Consider the following 21,072-nt stretch of genomic DNA (forward strand, 5'->3'; position numbering starts at 1 on the left):
TGTTAACTGCAGAAGAACGAAAATGTTCATTTTGTCTGGATCAAATAGACTCCCTAGCCCACATTGTTTTAGCATGTCCACAAAATAATTTTGCATGAAATAAATATATCACTCCCTGGATAAAACAGCTAAAGACACTTTCTGAGAAGTTATCTGCTGTCAGATCGGTCACTTGCATGGGTAGATGTGGCAACTTTTCTCTTTATAGTGTCAAGGAAAAATTAAATTTCATTTCCCCTTTTTAAAGTGTGAAGTGGTTAATGGATAGACAGTGGCTGTTAAATCTAGGGAAAGAGTTACCCACTGTAGTTGTAGCTTTAGGTTTGATAGGAGGAACAGTTAAATTACGTAAACCAATAAATAGTTAAAATAAAAATAATTGGGGGGATATTGGAACATACAGAGAAAGGTGGCATGTGTTTGTACAGTCAATTAATAAGGAACTCACCAAAATAGCTTCTATAGGTTTGTTACTGCATAAAATCAAAAACTCTGACTCTTGGAATGTTGCTGCTCTATTGAACAAGCAGCTAATTTAGAAGAGGAAATTCTCATAAGCAGAAGTTTTTATGTTTGCCTTAACCCAGGCTTTAAAATATTGCTTTATGTCAAGGGTTTAATTAAAAATCTTTTAATCTTCATAATTATTGCCACACTATCTGGCGAGTATAGCATCAATCAAGCATTCCTGCAGGTTGGAGTGTGCATTTTTATAGCTGATCATGCTGGATACAGTGATTGCAGTCATAATATTTCAACATTCATGACTATTTTGGGACTATTTGTGAAAACGGTGAACAGATTCCAAATCTGCTGCCTTATGTCAACACAACTGAAATATGCTGCTCTAACATAATTAAATGTGATGCTGTTTTTAACACAATTAATGTTTCAAAAACTGGGACTGGCATAGTTAATGCTGGGTGGTGTTTTTTGTTTTTTTTAAGGACTAAATAACTCCTTGATGACGGGAGACCAAATGGTGACCCTGTAGCTTAATTCTGAGCAGTAAGATGGGCCAGGATGACTCACTTTGAGACCTGAAAATGTATAGTGGGCCATTCCACTCTGTTATCTGAGAGATGCAGTCAGTGTTTTTAACACAGCTCTCCTTTTCACCTGATGTGTTTCGTTGTCTTAGGAAAAAAGAGGTATCGTATACCAAAAGCTCTAACAATCTGATGAACAATATTGGTGACGGGCCGGAGGAAACAGAAATCCTGTTGAGCAGTAACAGAAAGCAGAAGGAGCCGTCTTTTCTCAAAGCCTTACTCAGGACCTTTGGCCCCTACTTCTTAATTGGCTCCTTCTTCAAATTGATCCAAGATCTCTTGTCTTTTGTCAATCCCAAGTTGTTAAGGTAAGGTCCACTTTGATTGTGACTTTTAATGTATAAAATAGTTTTGATTCACATGCTAGAAATTTGCATGATACACAGAAGGCGATAGTTTAAGGAATATCAGTGCATGTTTGGTGTCACTAGCAACCTATGAATACGCTGTTCTGATTCCTTGCTTATTTGCATGGCATGTATAGGAAACCACAGGTGAGACTAAAAGTCCTTAAAGTGGAAGAAGTGATGTTGTCAGGGAAAATGCTGCATTCCTTTCTCAAGTACTCTTTTCTGTACTTCCAATTTCACACAGAAACACTGCATAGGAAGATCCCATAAAGACATGCTCTTAGTGTGATTAAATTGTATGATATCCTTCTCACACCACATTTCTTTATCATACACAGGTAACAGTGTTTCACACAAAGGGACAGGTTTGTGCAGATTCCTCATTGCTACTGCAGGGTGTCCACATGGCAGGTTTCTTTCCATTTTTCTGCCACAGTTCCCTGGCAGTGGCCACACTTTGTCAGTATTTTTTTTATGACAGTTGACTCTGATTATGTCATTATGACATAACAATCCATTTTATCAGGTTGCCTGAATTCCTTGAATGTAAGTCTCTGTCCCCTTTCATTGCAGACCTTTAAGGGGTAGTGCATATCCCTGCAACAAAAGAGGCTAGAGACTTTTGTTTTTAAATGAAATCTGGGAATTCAGTGGACCTGTTACACTGATTGTTATAATGACATTCAGTTGCCAATTAAAAAATTTTTTAAAGCCCCTTGGAGGCAGAGGGAAAGTAGCTACCATGGGGACAGGGGTAGGGAAAATGGTGTGGGTGGAAGTGGGCAAATCCAAAGTTTTCCACCCCCGCAACAGCCATCCAGGCTTTGCTGCAAGCTCTCCCAAAACTTCGCAGCAAAGCAAGTTTGGGAAAGATTGAAAAGTCAGAAGCATCTCAGGAGGTGCATGCTATAGAGAAGTGGGGGAGGGGATTCCCACTTCCCAACAGCGTTGAACATGGGGCAAATAACCCATGTGGAAAACATCCAAGTTACTTGTTAAAGCTTCTTAGTTCTTAATAGATTTTCCACATGGAAAGAAATTCTGTGTAGGAACTGCAATAAGAAAACCCATATGATAATCCTCCGGTCTAACACATACATATGTTTTAGTGCACGTGTATGTGCTGTGGAGCCATAAAATTAATTTCAGCTTCTCAGCCACCTGTTGACCCCATGTTTGCACAATGAAATACATAAGCCTGTCACAAACAATGAACTTTAGTTACAGAAAAAATTGTTTACTGTCGCTTTCCTGAATAGCCATTTTAAGTGACTTCGAGTTGTTTCAAAACCTGGTGGTGAACCTAGGCCGAGAAACCTCCCTCTTTTGTTTGTCGAATGTGGTTGCTGATGAGAAATGAGAACGAGAAATTTCTTTTCATGGTCTGGCACTCTCAACTGCAAAATTAGCTTGGCTAATTGTTGAAATCTTTCCCTGTCCTTGATAGGCATAAATGGTCCAACACCTTGACCCAGCAAAGGAATGTTCACAGGTGTTTGGTGAACATCATTTATTTCCTGCCTTTCTCCCCAAAAGGGACCCATCGTTCTTTTCTCCATTTTATCCTCACAACAACCCTGTGACATAGGTTAGGCTGAGAGTGTGAGGCTCACCCAGCAAGCTTCCATGACAGAGTGGGGTCTCCCAGAATCTCGCCCAATGCTCTGACCCCTTTGCCACGCTGGCTGGCTGTTTATTTGTTTGTTTGTTTACTTATATTTTCTGCTTATATCCCACCCCACCCCCTGCTCTAGTGGGGCTATCAAGATGGTTGCTAGGAACAATGTTAGAGCTGTTAGCTGTAACAGAAATGTTTGAAGTTCTCCAGGGAGGTAGTCAACATGGCTGAACTCCAAGTTGGAGATAACCTGCTTTAGGCCCTAATCAAAGTACTATTGAACAAAGTACCATTTATAAGTCAGCTGTGAATGCTGCTTGGAGAGGCATCTGGCCCCAAATGCTGTAGAAATAGAGAAAATGCTCTGTTTTTATCTTGCTGCCATTTTTTTCCTGCTTTTTTGCCTTTTTAAAATAATGATGTAAATTTGGGATTTGCTTTTTATAATGCTTTTACTTTTTGAATGTCAAATTGTGCCTTCATCCTTTGCCGTCCCATGCCCATGACTTGGTTATTCCTACCAGGTTGTTTGTCTCTCAATATGAGTATTTCTTTTTTTAAAAAAAAAACTTTTATAAAAATGTTGAACAGGTGTCTTCAATAGCCTCTACTCATCAGAGAGCAGGGTTTAGTGTTTTCACTACATAAAAATTGAGGTGTTATCAGCTGTTGTTTTTTTCTGTAGGTTGTGGACCTTTGGTTAGGTATGGGGAGGGGCAGCCTGCCTTGAAGGGAAGGGCTTGGTTGGTGTAAATCATTCTGCATGCCCTAGAGGCTGACCTTCCATCCTAGTGCCCTTCTATCTCCACACTGAAATGGTTTTCGCTTTAATAATGTGTTATATTTGAGAAGGTCTTTAACCTTGTAGTTTTGAAATGACCCCCAAGTAAAGCCTCAGTCTGACAGATTTTGAGAATTATTATTTAAATTGGTGCTAAGGAAGATGTGCTATTGGGCTGCAGGTAAACAGATTGGGGTGTGATGTGTTCTACCGCACTGATCTCAGTGGATCTTTTTGTTAATGTCTTTATTTTATTCAATCTTCTTCTTAAACAGCATATTAATAAGATTCATCAAGAACAAAAATGCCCCTTTATGGTGGGGGTATGTGATTGCAGCTTCAATGTTTTTCTCTGCCATAACGCTGACAATAATCCTTCACCAGCATTTCCAGTATTGCTTTGTTACTGGCATGAGGCTGAGAACTGGCATCATAGGGATGATCTACAGAAAGGTAAGAGCATATTACTATTCTACATAGCTAAAGTTGCAGCAGGAATTGTTCTTGGTATTGAGTAATTAGGCAAAGGGGGATAGGAGGAAGAAATACATAGGCTACTGAATCTACCATTTGGCCTCTAAATGGATATTTCGCCAAAAAAAATCTGTTCGTGGCTATGTGTGTATTTTGGAACAAATAAAGCATGCTGACAGATTCTTGGGCAAATTATTCAAAACCCAGCTGGCATGCCCCCTTCTGCAAGGAAATGTGTCACATTTAGGTTATGATTTTATCTCTGAAAAATAATCCTGTTTTCACAAGAGCCATTATGTGCTTATCACGGTAGATGCTTTTGTAAAACCTGAATTAGCCTAATGCGGTTAGGTGTTATGGGGACCATCTTCTCTAACTTGTTGTGTAGGCTGTTCAGGCCTCTAATGGTGTTATTGTTTGATGTGGTTGGTTTTATGTTTGAATTTGCATATTGGACAGAACTGCAAGGCTAAAATTTGTTTTCCCATTCTGCAGTGACCCAGTGGTCACAGACAAATAAATGATATTGAACAATGGTTTACTTTATGCTCCAAGTGCACTCGGCAAAGCAGCAGCCAAGCGCTGGCTGCTAGCACATGTCAGCCAGATAACAATGATCTTGATGCATGTTTGCCCTTGATAAATACATACAAACAGCATCACGTCAACCTTGGAGCAGTTTCATATTGTGCTAAACCACAGCAAAATAGAGGATACCTGAAAAGGCCCAATATTAATGAATTCATCAGATCTTAAGTAATGTAATAGCAAATATTTTAAACTTTCAAAATTGGGATTTTCACTACATGTGAAATGTAATGTCCCTGGTTTGTTCCCATAGAAGCATTCAAAGAATGTATTAGACTGGCTAGAACAAAATCTAGCTGCAAGTTCTAAAATGGAAACATTCAACCGCTGTGGCTAAGAGCTTTGTGACCTATATCTGGGAATGTGGCTTAAGTGTTACCTGCATCCATTAATGCTGATATTGGTGACATTTTGGCAACTGCTGTCTTTCCAACAAAGCTTTTAAAAGCAAATCGAATGGAAAAACATCTTCCTTGGAGAGGTGGGGGGTATTAATATTCATAATTAGTGCAATTTCTGAGTAGTGTACTTCAGGCAACTGCAAAAGGCTTATCTCAACCGGCGATAATCCTGCATACATAATTCCAGGTTTCTTCTTAGTGTTCTGACATTTACAGTGTGTTCATAAATGCTTCCAGATAATTCACATTCCACACATACCCGAGCTGCTACCCACTTGTCCCATTAATTCTTCACTACTTAAGTATCCTTCAGTCTAATGCTCAACCCAGATCTCTGGTTTGACTCCCCCTCCCACAGTCAAATACCTTGTACCTGCATTTCCTTAGTGCTGCCCTTATTACTTAGTTTTCCCATTCAAAGTCCATTGAAGTCAATGGTTTGTAGAGGCTATTTTGTAGAGGCTATTTATCCATTGTTTTCATGGTTTAAAATTATTATTTCCATGAGGCCAAAATAGCCTTGATGTATCCAGACATTAGGCTGCTTCTGTGTTTTGCACATGCTTGACACAGCAAATTTTACTGCCTGCCTAGTGCCTGGCCCTGACCTGGATGGCCCAGGGTAGCCTGATCTCATCAGATCTCAGAAGCTAAGCAGGGTCGGCCCTGGTTAGTATTTGGATGGGAGACCACCAAGGAATACCAGGGTTGCTGTGCAGAGGAAGGCACTGGCAAACCACCTCTGTTAGTCTCTTGCCATGAAAACCCCAAAAAGGGGTCGCCATAAGTCAGCTGCGACTCGACTGCACTTTACACACACACACACATTAGTGCCTGATCTCTATTTTAGTGTTTATGGAATTATGAAGGTGTAAAATCATCTCCTAAGTAGATATATGAAGGGGTTCCCAAGCATTAGTTTGTTCTATATGAAGGTATCTGTGATTTATGGTGAATGATAATTACCATCATATGTTTTATATCAATTTGATCTTTTAAAAAAAGCTTAATGAACATGTGCCAATTGAAAATACTTCTTGAATTAATTGTATTTGAATACAGTTATGTACATACATATTGTGGCTTTAACATTTGCACATATATACTTGCATGCTCTTGACAATGTGCCTGATATCCCAGCTACAGCTGCTTGCGAAATTCTCCTCCTTTGTGCTAAACCATCTAATTAATCAGATGTTTTGCAAGTTCTGCCCATGAGTTTGCTTAAGTGTGTGTACTCCAATTAGTGCATCATGTAAAGGCACAATGTGTACCAGAAGCACTCCCCTTTTTACCCTTGTAATGAGTTGCCAGGGTTTTGATGAATCTTTGCTTTGCTACAGATAAGCTTACAAGATAACCTATTGCACAACAGCATCCATTCTGCTTGCAGCTGCTCCATAAATTGACTTAAAGTGGCTTCCATTTCTTCTGGCAACATGGAAACCAGTTCTTCATATGAGTTTAATGAAAAGAGCTCAATTTAATGCTTTCTAATATGAAAGCCCGTATTTTTTGTGATTGGAATGTCAAACACTGGTAATACATCATCATGTTACAGGGAAGGCTGTCCAGCTCTCTGCTAACAACAATAATAATATTTAGCATTTTTCTAGCACATGTCAGGTGTTAAAAACTATGTAAAATGGAGTTGTTCAGGAGAGCTTTTCTGTAAAGGTAATTGGGTTGTGCCATAACAGAATAGTTCACAAAGGTGCTTTATAAAGGGAAGGGACTGTGGCTTATACCACCGTGTCAGCCATATTATCTGTTTGCTGCATCTATTACCCTGTTGTCAATTCATTGTTTTCTATTGATGTAATAACATTTTTGTTCATTGTAACCACACTCTGTATCATGCCTAATATGTGATGCTTATTCAGATTTAGATAACCCTAGTCCTAGTGCATTGCTCATGAGATGCCTCCTAGTATTGATTGTATCAGTTTACATGGTTTAAACGTTTACTTTGTGTCTCTTAAAGGCAGACTATAAATACAGTAAATAAATAAAATATTTACAAGCATTAACTCAGTTATGGTAGGCCACTGTTACCTCCATAATCAGTTAGGACAATTGAAAGACAAGTGGTGTATCGGAGGGCACCTTGTGAATTCCTGGCTAGACTGTGACATAGAACCAAAGACATCCAGCTCATGCTCTTAATCAGTATGCTACACTATACCAAATATTACTAGTGTAATTTTAATGTTACCATGTATGAGCTCAGCACTGTCTGAAGAGCTTGTCACCAAGGTAAAATTGGCTTTTATTGTCTTCTGTTTGTAGTTCCTGGACTTTGAAAACAAAAAGCAAATGTTTATAGTAGCCGTAATTCTTGTCCAAGTGGAGAATATTGTTGCTCCTTAAATCAATAAAACAAGAATGCATGCAATAATCCAGATTGTCACAAAGGGCAGAAGGGACTTCAGTGTGCTATGCTGGAATAGTTTATGGGATAAGTAAAATAAGTATAACTGAGTGTGATTTTCACTGTCTGTTCAGTCTTTAGTCATCACCAACTCAGCAAAGCGCTCCTCAACTGTTGGAGAAATTGTCAACCTGATGTCAGTGGATGCCCAGAGATTCATGGATTTGACGACCTTTTTAAACATGTTATGGTCTGCCCCGCTCCAGATTTTCCTTGCTTTATACTTTCTCTGGGAGGTATAAAACTTCTTTGTTTGTTCTCTTCCCTTCAACATTATGCTGAACTATCACCATTATATTGTCGAAGGCTTTCACGGTCAGAGTTCATTGGTTCTTGTAGGTTATCCGGGCTGTGTGACCGTGGTCTTGGTATTTTCTTTCCTGACATTTCGCCAGCAGCTGTGGCAGGCATCTTCAGAGAAGTAACACTGAAGGACAGTGTCTCTCAGTGTCAAGTGTGTAGGAAGAGTAATATATAGTCACATTATCTTGATACTTACAGGACAATGATTAGCACATTACCTTTGATACTTTTTGCAGGACAATGATTCAGCTCAAACCCAACCCCTTTCTGACTATATATTACTCTTCCTACACACTTGACGCTGAGAGACACTGTCCTTCAGTGTTACTCCTCTGAAGATGCCTTCCACAGCTGCTGGCGAAATGTCAGGAAAGAAAATACCAAGACCATGGTCACACAGCCCGGATAACCTACAAGAATCAATATCACCATTATCATGTATTCTGGTAGTGAAGTGTGGCCCCATCTGCAGATCCTTAAATCCTTGGATTGAGGGCACTTACACAAAAGGAAGATTTTTCAACAAACTTAGAGGAGAAGAATCTGAAAACCAAGGGGAAAAAATGGGGGGGGTATAAATCTCCCAAAACAGAGCAATACTTCTCTATTGGAGCCACTGGTGAGGCAGTAAGTGGAAAGCACAGTAGGCAGGCTGTGGCTGGCGAGTGGCTGGACTCCTTGTTGTGGGGGAGGGAGATGGGAGAGCAGAACACTGGGGAGGGAAACAAGGAAAAGCTGCAACTGTCACATAATGTTACCTGGCTGGGAGAGGAGCCATTGTTGTTGCTCCAGCATCGAGCCCTGCCCCCCCATCACTGCTGAAGCCCCCAGGCCTGGTGCAACTCCCAACATCGCTGTTGCAGGCCCCAGGCCAATCACATCTCTCCACCTTGCCACTAGCCCCTTCTGTCACTGCCCTGGGTCTGGCGCAGCTCCCAATGTTGCTGCAGTTCCTGGCACAACTCTCCGCTTGGGGATATGTTAGGCATACACCCAAGAAGGCTGGCCCATGCTCCCCTGGGGTGGGAGGAGGTGGACAAGCAGAGTGCTGAGGATGGGGTGGTGGTAGGAAGAGCAGCAAGGGGCGGAGGGGAGAGGAGGAAGGAAAGACGGGAAGCGGTACTGAGGATGGAGGTGGGTAGGCAGAGCAGCATGGATAGGGGTGGAGTGGGGAAGAAGGGAGGAAGGAAAGGCAGAGGGAATGGGATGCCCCCTCCCCACATGTTCCCTGAGGATCCCTGCTTGTACATTCTAACTCTCAATTCAGCCAAATCTGAGGATAAACATTGGGGAGGGGTTAAAAAAAAATGATAAAAGGAGTGTCTGTAGCTTTACGAAATGGATACCCTCAGTGACCACGGCTAGGCAACCACAACAGTTTTGCCAGCATTCCAGGCTTTGTTTCTGTCAGTAGAGTAAAGTACGTGAAGATGGGAGGCAGATAAAGGATAGGTTGATGAATGGCTAAGAATGAGAGAGTGAAGCAGGGAAAGGGGAGAGGATATGGGAGTTGCCAGGAGGAGGGAAAAGGAAATAGTGCATTGAGGGGATACAGGGAAAGTGAGGAGCCCACTTCAAGTCCGTGTGGCTACTCTAGCGTGCAGTGGGCCTGGCCCAGCAACTGGCACCACACAACTGGGCCCTAGTTTTCACAGGTAGAGGCTGCTGGATGGGAGGGAAACCTGAAGATGGAGGGGTAGATAAAGGTAGGTTGGCTGTTGGATGGCAAAAAGAGAAGGTGTTGACTGGTGACAGTTTTACAGTCAACAGGTTCGTCCCTTGGTGCCTTTATAGCCCAATAAAAGCCACGGAGGCAGGAGAAAGTTTAAAGATTTATTATTCAGCTGAATAACAGGCTTTAGTCCAAAGGCAGAAGTGACTATTTTAGTTCAGCATACAGTTATATACTTGCAAGCTTTCAGTTATTACATACGTCATTCTTTCCCCACCTTATACATACAATGTACCGTTACACCCACAACATACCTCTCCATAGCTCCCATGATCAGAAAATGGAGCTGATTCCTCCCCTTAGGGTGGGCAGTTTACTATGCTAATGAGGTAACACCTCTACTTCTGTATTTGACCAAGTTAGCAACCTAACCCACACTTGCTGAAACAATGAACGCCCTGGGGAATCCTGGGGGAGGTGGGTTTACATCATCCTTTTATCTCCTGTCTTCTTGCAGTTACTTTTTGCAGCTACTATTAATTCAAGGAGTCTTTTATCCATTACCTTGCAGTTCCATGCCTGCCTTTTACCTCAGTCTAGCAAAAGCATTTATTTCTTTTGTTCATTTTCTTATTAGTCCTTTGGTCAGGCCTACAAAGGTATGGTGGCTTTCAGGAGAGAGACAGAGAAAATAAGTGTAGGAGCGGAAAAGAGACACCCCCACACACAAGTCCTTGTGGGTCTCCTGTTTGTTAAGCTAAATTCTCAAGTCTTATCCAATTTGTAGAATCTTTAGAGAAAGTTACGTAGGCTACATTCAACCATCCAATTTAACTGCAGTTAAATAAAAGTACACACAAACCCAGCTTGCACAGGGTTCGCACGCTTGCTGGTTCCTTCTCTTTTCCTCCTTGCATGGAGCACAATGAAGGAGCAGTGGTTTAAAGCTAACTCCAGCTAACTGTGACATACCAATTGTAGGGGCACAGCTTAGCAGGAGCTAGTTTTGATTCCATGAAATGGCATCCTAAAGCAGAATTAAACCCTGGTTAAAAACTGTGGTTTGTGGGGGACGAAATGAACTCTGGTGATGTCACATACCATATTTTTCGCTCCATAGGACGCACCGCTCCATAAGACGCACCTAGTTTTTAGAGGAAAACAAGAAAAAATCTTGTTTTCCTCCTCTAAAAACTTGTCTTATGGAGCGAATGCCAGCTGGGCACGTGCGCGTGGGGACGCGAGCCGGTGTTCCCCGCCCCGACGGCCAGCTGGGAGGTGGGCGGAGCCGCACAGAGCCAGCTGGGTGCGTGCGTGTCGGAAAGCGCGAGCCCGCACTCGCGCCTAGCCGGCTCTGTGCGGCCCCGCCCGCCTCCCAGCTGGCCGTCGGGGTGGGGAACGCCGGCTTGAACCGTCCGTGCACGTGCCCAGCCGGCTCTGTGCCTCCCACCTGCCTCCCAGCTGGCCGTCGGGAAGGGGGGCGGTGTGTCTTTAAAGTGCTCTGCGCTGCCTGCCCAGGTAGCGCAGAGCACTTCCCCCCACAGCTCAGCTGTTGGGCGGGTCCCACCCAACAGCTGAGCATCGGACCGGGAAGGGGGGGGAAGTGTTCCGCGCTGCCTGGGCAGGCAGCGCAGAGGAGTTTAAAGACCCACTGACCCCCTTCCCGGGAGTCCCGGGAAGGGGGGCGGTGGGTCTTTAATTTGCGCTGCGCTGCGCTGGGCGGCTGGGAGGGGCCTCCCACCCCAGCTGGCTGGCGGCGTCCCAGCCGGCTCCCGGGGTGGCCCGGCTCCGCGCCCTGCTGCCGTTGCATTCGCTCTATAACACGCACTGACATTTTTCCTCACTTTTGAGGAGGAAAAAGTGCGTGTTATAGAGCGAAAAATACGGTAACTAGAATTAGCCTTAAATCACCCTTGCTTCCTCTCACCCCATGTCAGAGGGAAGAGGCAAGCCCACACAAGAGCTTAACATCAATTGGGTACATGCATGATTTTATTTAGCCATGGTTAAATTGGGCATCTGAATACAGCCTGTGGCCGTCAGAGCAGGCCCTCGGGACCAGAGCAGCGTCAGGAACCTTCGAACAGCCTGACTGGAAGACAAGTCGACCAGGCTGCCAAGGGTGAGGAGACGCCGGCAGGAGGGCAGAACCTGCGAGGGCGAGCTGTGAAGAAGAGAAAGGTTTATTTCTCTGTTCTGGGATCTTTTTAGTAAAATCAATATTCATTTGAATATGTGATAGAACTTGTGAACGCCCCTTTTTTTTCTTTACAGAATCCCAGGCAGAGTTAAAAACAGCGAAATTTAGTTTAGACCCTATGGTTACTGAATCTGTTAGGATCAGTAGGCTTGTGGAGAAATAAACTCAATTCCTCACAGAACTGTTAAAACTTAGATTAACTTGCTTAGTTACTTTCATACGGTTATATTGAACTTACACAAAACAGTTAAATTCTTACAGTCATCTATAACAGTGTAAGAACTGACTTAAATACACATTCTTTGTATAATAAGATAGAGAACTGACAGACAGTCTGAGCGATAGTCTTAACAAACGGACATAACAGCAAAACCGCAGTGTTCCTTCAACAACACCTCCCAAAATGCTTTGCCTTCTCCAGTAAATTCAAGAGTTCTAATGCAAGGCTGCAACATCCCAACATGCACATTTAAAAGGAGACAAGGAGCAGATGAGGGAGGAGGTGGAGACGATAGCAAGAGATGCTCAGGGAGCCTGCACGTGGCTGGGGAAGGAAAGAAACACCTGGGATGAGTGAAGCAACTCTGACCTGTCAGCTGACCTGTCCATGCAAAGTTGTCCTAGGTTCCAGATGAAAATTATTTTGGGAATGCTTGTTGTATTAGAGACTGGAGAGCTAACGTTTCTGGCTTTATAAAGTGTTAAGTGCATGAGAACAGAATGATGGTTGACTTGCTTTTCATCCTTTGAAGGATTTAGGACCTTCTGTGCTGGCAGGAGTCGCTGTGATGGTCTTACTCATTCCATTCAATGCTGTGATTGCCATGAAAACCAGAGCATTTCAGGTAGGTGAACTCTACCCTGTCTTCCTTTGCTTGGCAAAGGGAAACAGGAAGACCTTTTTTGGCATGCTGATGATCAACAGCAATTTGACTGCACCTGCCCTTGGACCTCTGCCTTTCCTTAAATATATCTGTTAGCCTTTTCCTGACCCTGTTCACCTGCATCAAATTCTTGTTCCTGAATCCGTGATACAGTCCTGTTTATCTTCTGCCCTGGACCTGATTCTACATAGCCTCCCTGCTCAACCCCTCTACCCTGTGCAGAGGTAGCAGAAACATTTTATCATAGTACTTGGTTAGTGCCTTCTCTTTGTAATTTCTGTGTTTCACGTGAATGGAAAGAGCATGACTGGAGGCCTTGCCCAGAGACTGGGAGGAAGCAATGCTCTTCACTCTGTCAGCTGCTGTACTTGCTCAGTGGCTGAGCAGGCTGGTGGATATGTGCAGAAGAGGCTTAGCAGTTACTCTTTTACTCATCCTGAATGGGTGGAAACAGCTTATATGTTTTTTCTGGCTCTGTGCACGTTTTTTATATTGATGTTTTAGTTCCACTGTTTGTCTTTCTGGTTCCCGTGCATAAATGCATATATTTTCCCTCTCTGTGTAGTTTTCTATAGATACAAAAAGATGTTGCATCGCACAAGGTAGATTTTAATCCAAGAAATTGGGGTAGCCATAAAGATGTCATTTCAGTAGGTTTTGAAAAGGGTAGCTTGCCTTCATGTGTTTGCATAGGCTTAAATGATAGCTTCCAGATCCCTTTGTTGCCTACACTTCTATCTGCTAAATCTCCATGAACTCCTTAACATGCTTCTCTTCGAATATCCAAATTACAACATGACCTAATCAGTGAGCAGGAGAAAGTAAGACATGTTTTACAAGTGGAGCATGATGGAAGTTTACCTGTATGCACTGAAAGTTTCTTTTTAAGTCATGGGTTTTCTGAAGGGATTTAAAATGTAAACAAACACAAATGGCAAACTGCAAAGGATTAAAAAAACCTCTAATATAATATCTGTGATGTTGCAGATTACTTATTCTGTTGCATTTTGCCCCAGTAAGACCTATTCCTTGGCTCCATCATCAACCAAAAGGGAGACTGCAACCAAGAAATCAGAAGGAGATTGAGACTGGGAAGGGCAGCCATGAAGGAGATAGAAAGGATTCTTAAGTGTAAGGATGTGTCACTGGCAACCAAGATAAAGTTAACCCATGCCATAGTATTCCCTATTACTGTGTAAGGGTGTGGAAGTTGGACAACGAAGAAAGCTGACAGGAAGAAAGTAGATTCCTTTGAAATGTGGTTTGGAGTAGAGTGTGAGGCTATCGTACTTTGGTCACATTATGAAAAGACAAGAGTCAATGGGAAAGACAAAGGTGCTAGAAAAAGTTGAAGGCAGCAGGAAAAGAGGGAGACCCAACATGAGATGGATTGACTCAATCAAGGAAGCCACGGCCCTCAGTTTGCAATGGCTGAGCAAGGCTGTTAATAATAGGACATTTTGGAGGACATTGATTCGTATAGTCACCATAAGTTGGAAGTGACTTGGCGGTGCTTAACACAGACATAAGGCCTAAGAGAATATAATTCAGCATCCTTTCTTAGAGCAAAACTTCATGTTACAAGTTAAACTGTTGATACTTGCAAACATTTGTGACTACAATTTACCCGCTATGCCGAGCCCATAAAAACATATGCTTGTAACCAACATATCTGTCTACAGTGCTGTACAGGTGTGTGATTCATGTACAATGATGGAGGTGGTATTTCATAGTTCATTTGGGTTTATTTTTTCACATGGAGACATTGGGACCATTTGCAGTACAAGTTGTCAGCTTAGGCATAATAGCTAATGATGTCTTAAATCATTTAGGTGGAACAGATGCGATACAAAGACTCCCGCATCAAGCTGATGAATGAAATTCTCAATGGTATAAAGGTGCTGAAGCTATATGCTTGGGAACCGTCCTTTGCACAGAAGGTTCTAGAGATACGGAAGAATGAACTCAGAGTCTTGAGGAAGGCAGCCTATCTCAATTCTTTGTCAACGTTTGCATGGGTTAGCGCACCATTTCTGGTAAGATTTCTTGGTGTACCTTGTAATTATTTCAGAGGAGCTGCCTGTGACATGGCAGGGCAACCCCTCTGTAACTTTTCAGGAGGGAGAAGAAAAACCTGCAAAATGCCTGCAGTTTATAGGCACTGTTTCCATTGGAATTTTTTTTAAGCTTTCAGTTTAAAAGAAGTCACACTTTCACTTTCACTCATGTACCAAATCCCATGGAAATTATAAATTGGCAGCTGTCCTAACTTCCGTGCTATGTGACCAGTACAGACACTGTTCAGTCTGACAGCTAAGACACCAGGCAGCTTCATCTCAACTCAACCCTCTTTTTTTGTGCAACCAAGTGGCCTTGTCCAGCAATACAATGATAATGCAGAAACAGACAATTCATAGTATTTGTGCAAGACTAAATAACAAAATTCCTTCATCAGTATCTATTTATTTACTTTATTTAGAATTCACCTTTCTTGTTGAGACTCATGGTGGATTAAAACTTTTTGCAAAGCAGTTGAAACTGTATAAGACATGACATAAGAAATGCAAATACTGGATTACAGAAATCAAAGAACAATGCAGTAAAAAGAAGCAATGCGTACAATAAACAGTTCCATAAGCTATGGCCCTATTCTCTGTAAAAAGACCCTCCTGAACAATTTTGTTTTACGCTTTCTGTGGAATGATGAGATGTATAGGAGCCTTCCTGACCTCCTCAGGCAGGACATTCTACAAAGTAGGAGCCACGATGGAGAATGCTCGGGTACTGATCTTACCAAGGGCTATTTAGGTGATGGTCAGTACCTTGAATTGCACCTGGGAACGAATTTGTAGCCAATGAAGCGACTGCAGAACAGGCATGATAGGCATACTTCGCCTAGTTCCTGATGATAATCAAGCTGAGACATTCAGTAGTACCAGCTGGAATTTCTGGGTTGTCTTTGAGGGCAGGCCTATGTAGAGTGCATCACACTAGTCTAGCTTCAAGGTTACTGTGGCATGGATCCCCATGGCCAGATCACCCTGGTCTTAATGGCTACTTTAACCAAAAAACAAAACAGCCATGCTTGCTGTGATATATATACATTTGCTCCAGCAAGAAAATGATCAGCTAGATCCATGCAGTTAATGCTTTCCCTTGTTCTGTTAATTTTTTCCCCCCAAAAATCAAATATTACTGTTTCATTTTTTCCTTCCAGTGGGCATTTTATGTTGTTAGTTTTGACATGTAATCACATTTTTAATAAAATGTTTAAATATCACTGACCTTCCCCACCTCCACTAAATTTTGCATCCCCAACCTGTAGAGCAAGAGAATTGGAGTTTTCTTGTACTGTTGGGCTGCATGCCAAAAATCCAGCAAGGCTAGGCTTCAAAGTGCTGGAATTTGGTTGAATTCTGAAGCTGTGTTTAAGAACATGCCTTTGGTGGGTAGGCCAGAGGGCCGTCTGGTTTGATAATCCATTCCCATGGTGACTAACATCTAAGAAGCTCACAAGCAAAGGCATGATGAAGGTACCCATTCCTGCTGATTGCCCCCTAGCACCTGAGACTAGCGGCCCTCAGCTGGCCAGAACTGTGAGTTTTGAGTGACTTCATTGGGCCTGTGTGATGGCTGTCTTGGAGGCTAGACACTACCCCATGAGATTTTTCTTGATTCACAATTTCCCACCTGCCCCACTGCACTGGGGTTCCCAGGGAGATTTTTAAAAAATGTACAAGAGGATAAAACCTGGGCTTGGGTGTATACCCATCCAAACCTGAATTCATAAGTGAGGGATAATAATGTCAACTGACAGGAAAAAGGATGGTTTCCTTTATAAAGTGAACTAGACCCAGAGTTTATTCAGAAGGAAACAGACAACTGAGGTAAACATTAACAGCTAGGAGTTGTGGGATATTAGGTTTTAAACACTACATGCCCAAGGGAAAACACTCTCTCAGGCAGGTGTATAACATATTAAAATAGAGCTCTCTGCTGCAACTTAGTTTTGTACCAAACCCACCAGACCCTGTTTGCATAATATAACACATTTATATGCTTAGTTCCCCAGCCAGGGAAGTGGAATCAAAGATCAGATTTCTCCCCAGAGCTTTAATTCACAGGCTTGTTATAGCTAAATCTTTATTGACAAACGATTAGTAGTGATACTTTTGCAAAAAAATGTTGCTGATAAAAATACTAACTGATCTGTATGCTTGCTGTAACATATGTCAGAAGAAACGTATAATACATTGTCTGGTCTGTTTATGGACCACTTTGACCCAATTAATGTGGTGGATGTTGACAGAATCCTGGGATCTGTGAAGATCTCTACTTGTGACGTGGACCCTTGCTCATTCTGGCCACTAAAATCACGTACCGACCTCATCGCCAAGCCCTTGGTGTCCATCATAAATTAATCACTAACTCAAGGAACCTTCCTCGGCTGCCCAAAAAAGGCAATTGTCCATCCACGATTTTAAAAAAACCTACAGAAAAATGATGTGGTCAGTTATCACCCAGTCTCTGACCTACTCCATGTTGTCTTGGACAACTCAGCTGCTCTGGATCCTTTTCATTCTGGTTTCAAGCCAGGTTTTGGGTCAGAGACTGCTGTGGTAGGTTTGGTTGCTGACCTCTGTCTGAACATAGACAAAGACCATGCTTCTTTGTTGCTCCCGGTGGACTTACATGCAGCCTCTGATACAGTGGACAATGCCATCTTGTTGAGACATTTGGAGACAAAAGTGGGCATCAAGATGTGCTCTGGACTGGTTTAAACAATACTTCTCAGACTGGAGTCAAAGGGTTGCCATCAGACACCAGTTGTCACCAGTGTGGGACTTTTTCCTATGGGGTTCTAGTCCTATCCCTCATTCTTTGTGCATGAAAAAAAGACCTTCCCCTTCCAAAGGCCCGATAAGTACTGCTGCAGGAGGCAATGAATCCTGTCAGTTAAAGGAGGAGATGAGGAAATTGACTTATTCAAGCCCCAAATGGGAAGAACCGAGCCAGGAATGTCCCAGAAGTTTATTCTACCTGTGATTTCCCCATGGCCCCCAAATTTGTTGTAGTGGAATACTAAGTGTTTGTTGTTGAAAAATGCAACATTCACTGGCTTGATTATTTTAATTTCTTTGTATCACATTTGTATTTCTGTGGCATCACACCAAGCCTTCTTTTTCAACAGCACATTAGCATAACAAATAATCTAAGCAATTTTTCATTCCTTCAGTAGAAAATGTTGCTTTCTATTCTTGTATTTCCAGGTTGCCCTGACCACATTTTCTGTTTATGTCACCGTGGATGAAAAGCATGTCCTTGATGCAGAGAAAGCTTTTGTGTCTCTCTCCTTGTTTAATATTCTGAGGTTTCCACTCAGCATGCTCCCTCAGGTCATTAGCAATATTGCACAGGTAAGGCTGTTGTCTTAAAAGAAGAAGCTTACACTGAAAGCAAACAGGACTTTGCAGATCACGAATATGGCCAGATATCTAAGTCAGACAAGATGAAACAGTGGTAGACCTGTTGGAGAGCCAATGTGATGTAATAGAATGTAAGACCAGGGCAGGGGAAACCTGAGCTCACAGCTACCTTCTACTTCTCCTCCATGGGTGACCTTGGACTAGTCTCACGCATGTGTGTGTTCGTGCCTAACCTACCTTACAGAGCTATTGTGACTATAACAGAGAGGAGGGCAGAACTGCATACTCTGCTCCTACCTCCTTGAAGGAAGAGTATGTGACAGTAATCCTAAAGCTTGCTAAGGCTCAAGAGCGCCGCCTAGAGTGTCTGGGATCTTGGTCCCCTAGAGATTCCATTAGAATGAGCTATTCACTTCCATTCCACATTGGACCATTCTGGCAGACTTACAGCCAATTCCTGAAAAGTCAGCGTCTGGAGTCGGCGGGGAAGAGGCTGTGCCTGCTAAAAAGCAGGTGCAGCACACCGTTCCCAGCGCCGAACTGCTGGGAAGCCTCCTAACCGGTGGCTCCTCCCCCTGGCCGACCCCCGGAATGCCCCCCTGCGCTGGCGCGGCCTCTCTACGCCGTGGCCTGCGCCACAGAGAGGCCACACTGGCATGGGGCGAGGCGCTGTCTTGCTGTGCTCGGCCGTCAGTGGGACTGGCCTCGCTGCCAGCGTAAGTGTGTGTAATTGCGCAATTACATTCACTTATTCTGGCGGCGAGGTCACGCCGCCTCCAAAGAACTTTCGGCCTAATTCTCAGGAATGGGCTGTTAATCCCTTTTGGACAAAGGACAATCCAGTTTGGACCAGACTATCTATTTGTCATGGAAGTTCAGAGCCATTACCAGGTGCTTGATGGAGGTGGGACTATATTGTATATGGCTCTGATTTGATAAAAGTAGCCTCTGATATCAGAGATGGGGATTTGCATGGGATTGGAGAAATCCACTTGTCAGTCTTAGAAAGAAAACTGGCTTAGGTCCAAATCCACTTAGCATAAATATCCAAACATTTGGGATTTTTCTCTCCAGCTCCTGCTTCATACCAAGTGTAAACAAGCAAGTTGGCTTCTGCCACTTCTCTTTGGCCCTTAATGTAGGTCCAGCTTTTTTACTTTCTGGGTGAGCTTTTAACTGATGTGGATTAGCTGCTGTCCATTGGGGGGGAAATGGTGCGGTAATGTTCTTGCATTAGGAGAGCTGCTTGAGAACTCTAATCCATGTAAAGGGAATGTACAACCTGTTATCTATTTCTCATACAGCAGAATTAACAAAATAAGCATTTTCTCCTCAGACGAGTGTTTCCTTGAAGAGGATCCAGCATTTCTTGTCGCATGAGGAACTCGATCCAAGCTCTGTGGAAACGAAGTCGATTACTCCAGGTAAAAAATGATATTAGCGGGCCAGGCGTTGATATCAGCGGGTTGGAAAGATTATGACAAGTGGTCAATGGAAAAGTGGAACAATTATCTTTTCGATCAGGTTCAATCCGAAGTTATTGCACGTATAACCCAAGATGATAAGTGGGAAAATAAAATACAGGATATTAAAGAAAAATGGTCAAGTTATATGGAATGGATAAAAAAAGAAGAAGCCAATTCACACATAGCATATAAGATGGAAAGATTGTGCTCATGGTTAAAACTGTAAAGGGAGCCTTTGGTCTGAGGGGGGGAGGGAAGGGGAAAAAAGAGGTAAACTAAATGTATAAGAAGATATATTGTTTATAAAATTTTCTCTCAAAAAATTAAATTAATTTTTTTTAAAAAAAGATTACTCCAGGTAAAAATGCTGATGTGGGGGAGTTTAGCAGAGAGATTGGGCAGAAAAGACTTCATTTGTATGGTGATGCTGGATCACAGCATCTAAAGAATGCAGCTAGAAAGAACTTCCGTAACTACTAAAGGCTGTTCCTTAACTACTTCCTTAACTACTAAAGGCCATTCCAGGGTGGGGGTTCCCTGTGCCCTAGCAGTTACATTTGGGGGGCATGTTCAACTGCAGCAGGAAGGGGAAGACGAGAAAGTCTCACTCTGCAGACAGAAATTGTTCAATCCACAGAAATACTCAGTTTGCTCCAAGCTGCAGTACCATTCACCATAAACAGTAAATCAGGACTGAAGCCTTAACAATTTATTAAACGTGGCTGTGATGTGAATGATGCTGCCATATACCTCTTTACACTGTAAATTCCGTCGACAGTTTGGCCAAAGAAAAAAGCCAGAACTAGAGAAAATGTTGCAATGTAGCGTGAGAAGGGTGTTAAGTCTGCTTAGGATTGTCACAGGCAACTGATTGCATCACCCAAGATTTGTGGTGGGTGATTCTATTTCACAATATACAATGTCCTTTGTAATCCAGTTACTCTGAACAAAGAGAGAGAAAGGGACTGTGGCCCTTGGGTGGCTAATGCAATAGCATATAAAGCCTGTATGTTTCGTAACTTCATGGAGCCGGGGAATCCAGTTCCCTAGCAGCACCCTAGTCAACTGCAGCAGTCCTTGGGATAGCCTCTCCTTTTTCAGGGAAAAAAGCGTTAAACTGTTTTTGAGCTACTGAAAATTGGCTGCACAAAGCACTTGAGTATAATCTCTAGAGAACAGCCATGGCTGGATAGGGAAGATAAACAAGTGTGTGTCTCAGTAATTGCTATTGGATAAATATTTAAGTTAGGGTTGCAGAGTGTCCCTTATTTTCAAGCTGTTGTTTGTAGTCCATAAACATGGCCATTGCTTGGAGAATAATGGATGTTACTGCAGAAACACGCTATTCCATAGCACTCTCTCTAAAAGATACCACCAGTTCTGTAATGTTTGAAAGTTTGGCCTAGAATTGACCTCAGCGGCATGA

The 21,072-nt window shown here is 42.7% G+C and overlaps 1 protein-coding gene across 1 annotated transcript in view; it reads left to right on the forward strand.

Annotated features, from left to right (window-relative positions):
• ABCC3 (ATP binding cassette subfamily C member 3) overlaps nucleotides 1–21,072 on the forward strand; it is a 100,236-nt gene that overhangs the window by 52,350 nt on the left and 26,814 nt on the right. Inside the window, exons 8-14 of the mRNA XM_056848510.1 lie at nucleotides 1,142–1,360; nucleotides 4,077–4,254; nucleotides 7,770–7,931; nucleotides 12,623–12,715; nucleotides 14,587–14,790; nucleotides 18,025–18,171; nucleotides 19,517–19,604. Coding sequence (XP_056704488.1) covers nucleotides 1,142–1,360; nucleotides 4,077–4,254; nucleotides 7,770–7,931; nucleotides 12,623–12,715; nucleotides 14,587–14,790; nucleotides 18,025–18,171; nucleotides 19,517–19,604 — 1,091 coding nt within the window. The remainder of the gene's footprint in view (nucleotides 1–1,141; nucleotides 1,361–4,076; nucleotides 4,255–7,769; nucleotides 7,932–12,622; nucleotides 12,716–14,586; nucleotides 14,791–18,024; nucleotides 18,172–19,516; nucleotides 19,605–21,072) is intronic.

The sequence above is a fragment of the Euleptes europaea genome, chromosome 1 (genome assembly GCF_029931775.1).
Source record: "Euleptes europaea isolate rEulEur1 chromosome 1, rEulEur1.hap1, whole genome shotgun sequence".
Classification (NCBI taxonomy): Eukaryota; Metazoa; Chordata; class Lepidosauria; order Squamata; family Sphaerodactylidae; genus Euleptes; species Euleptes europaea.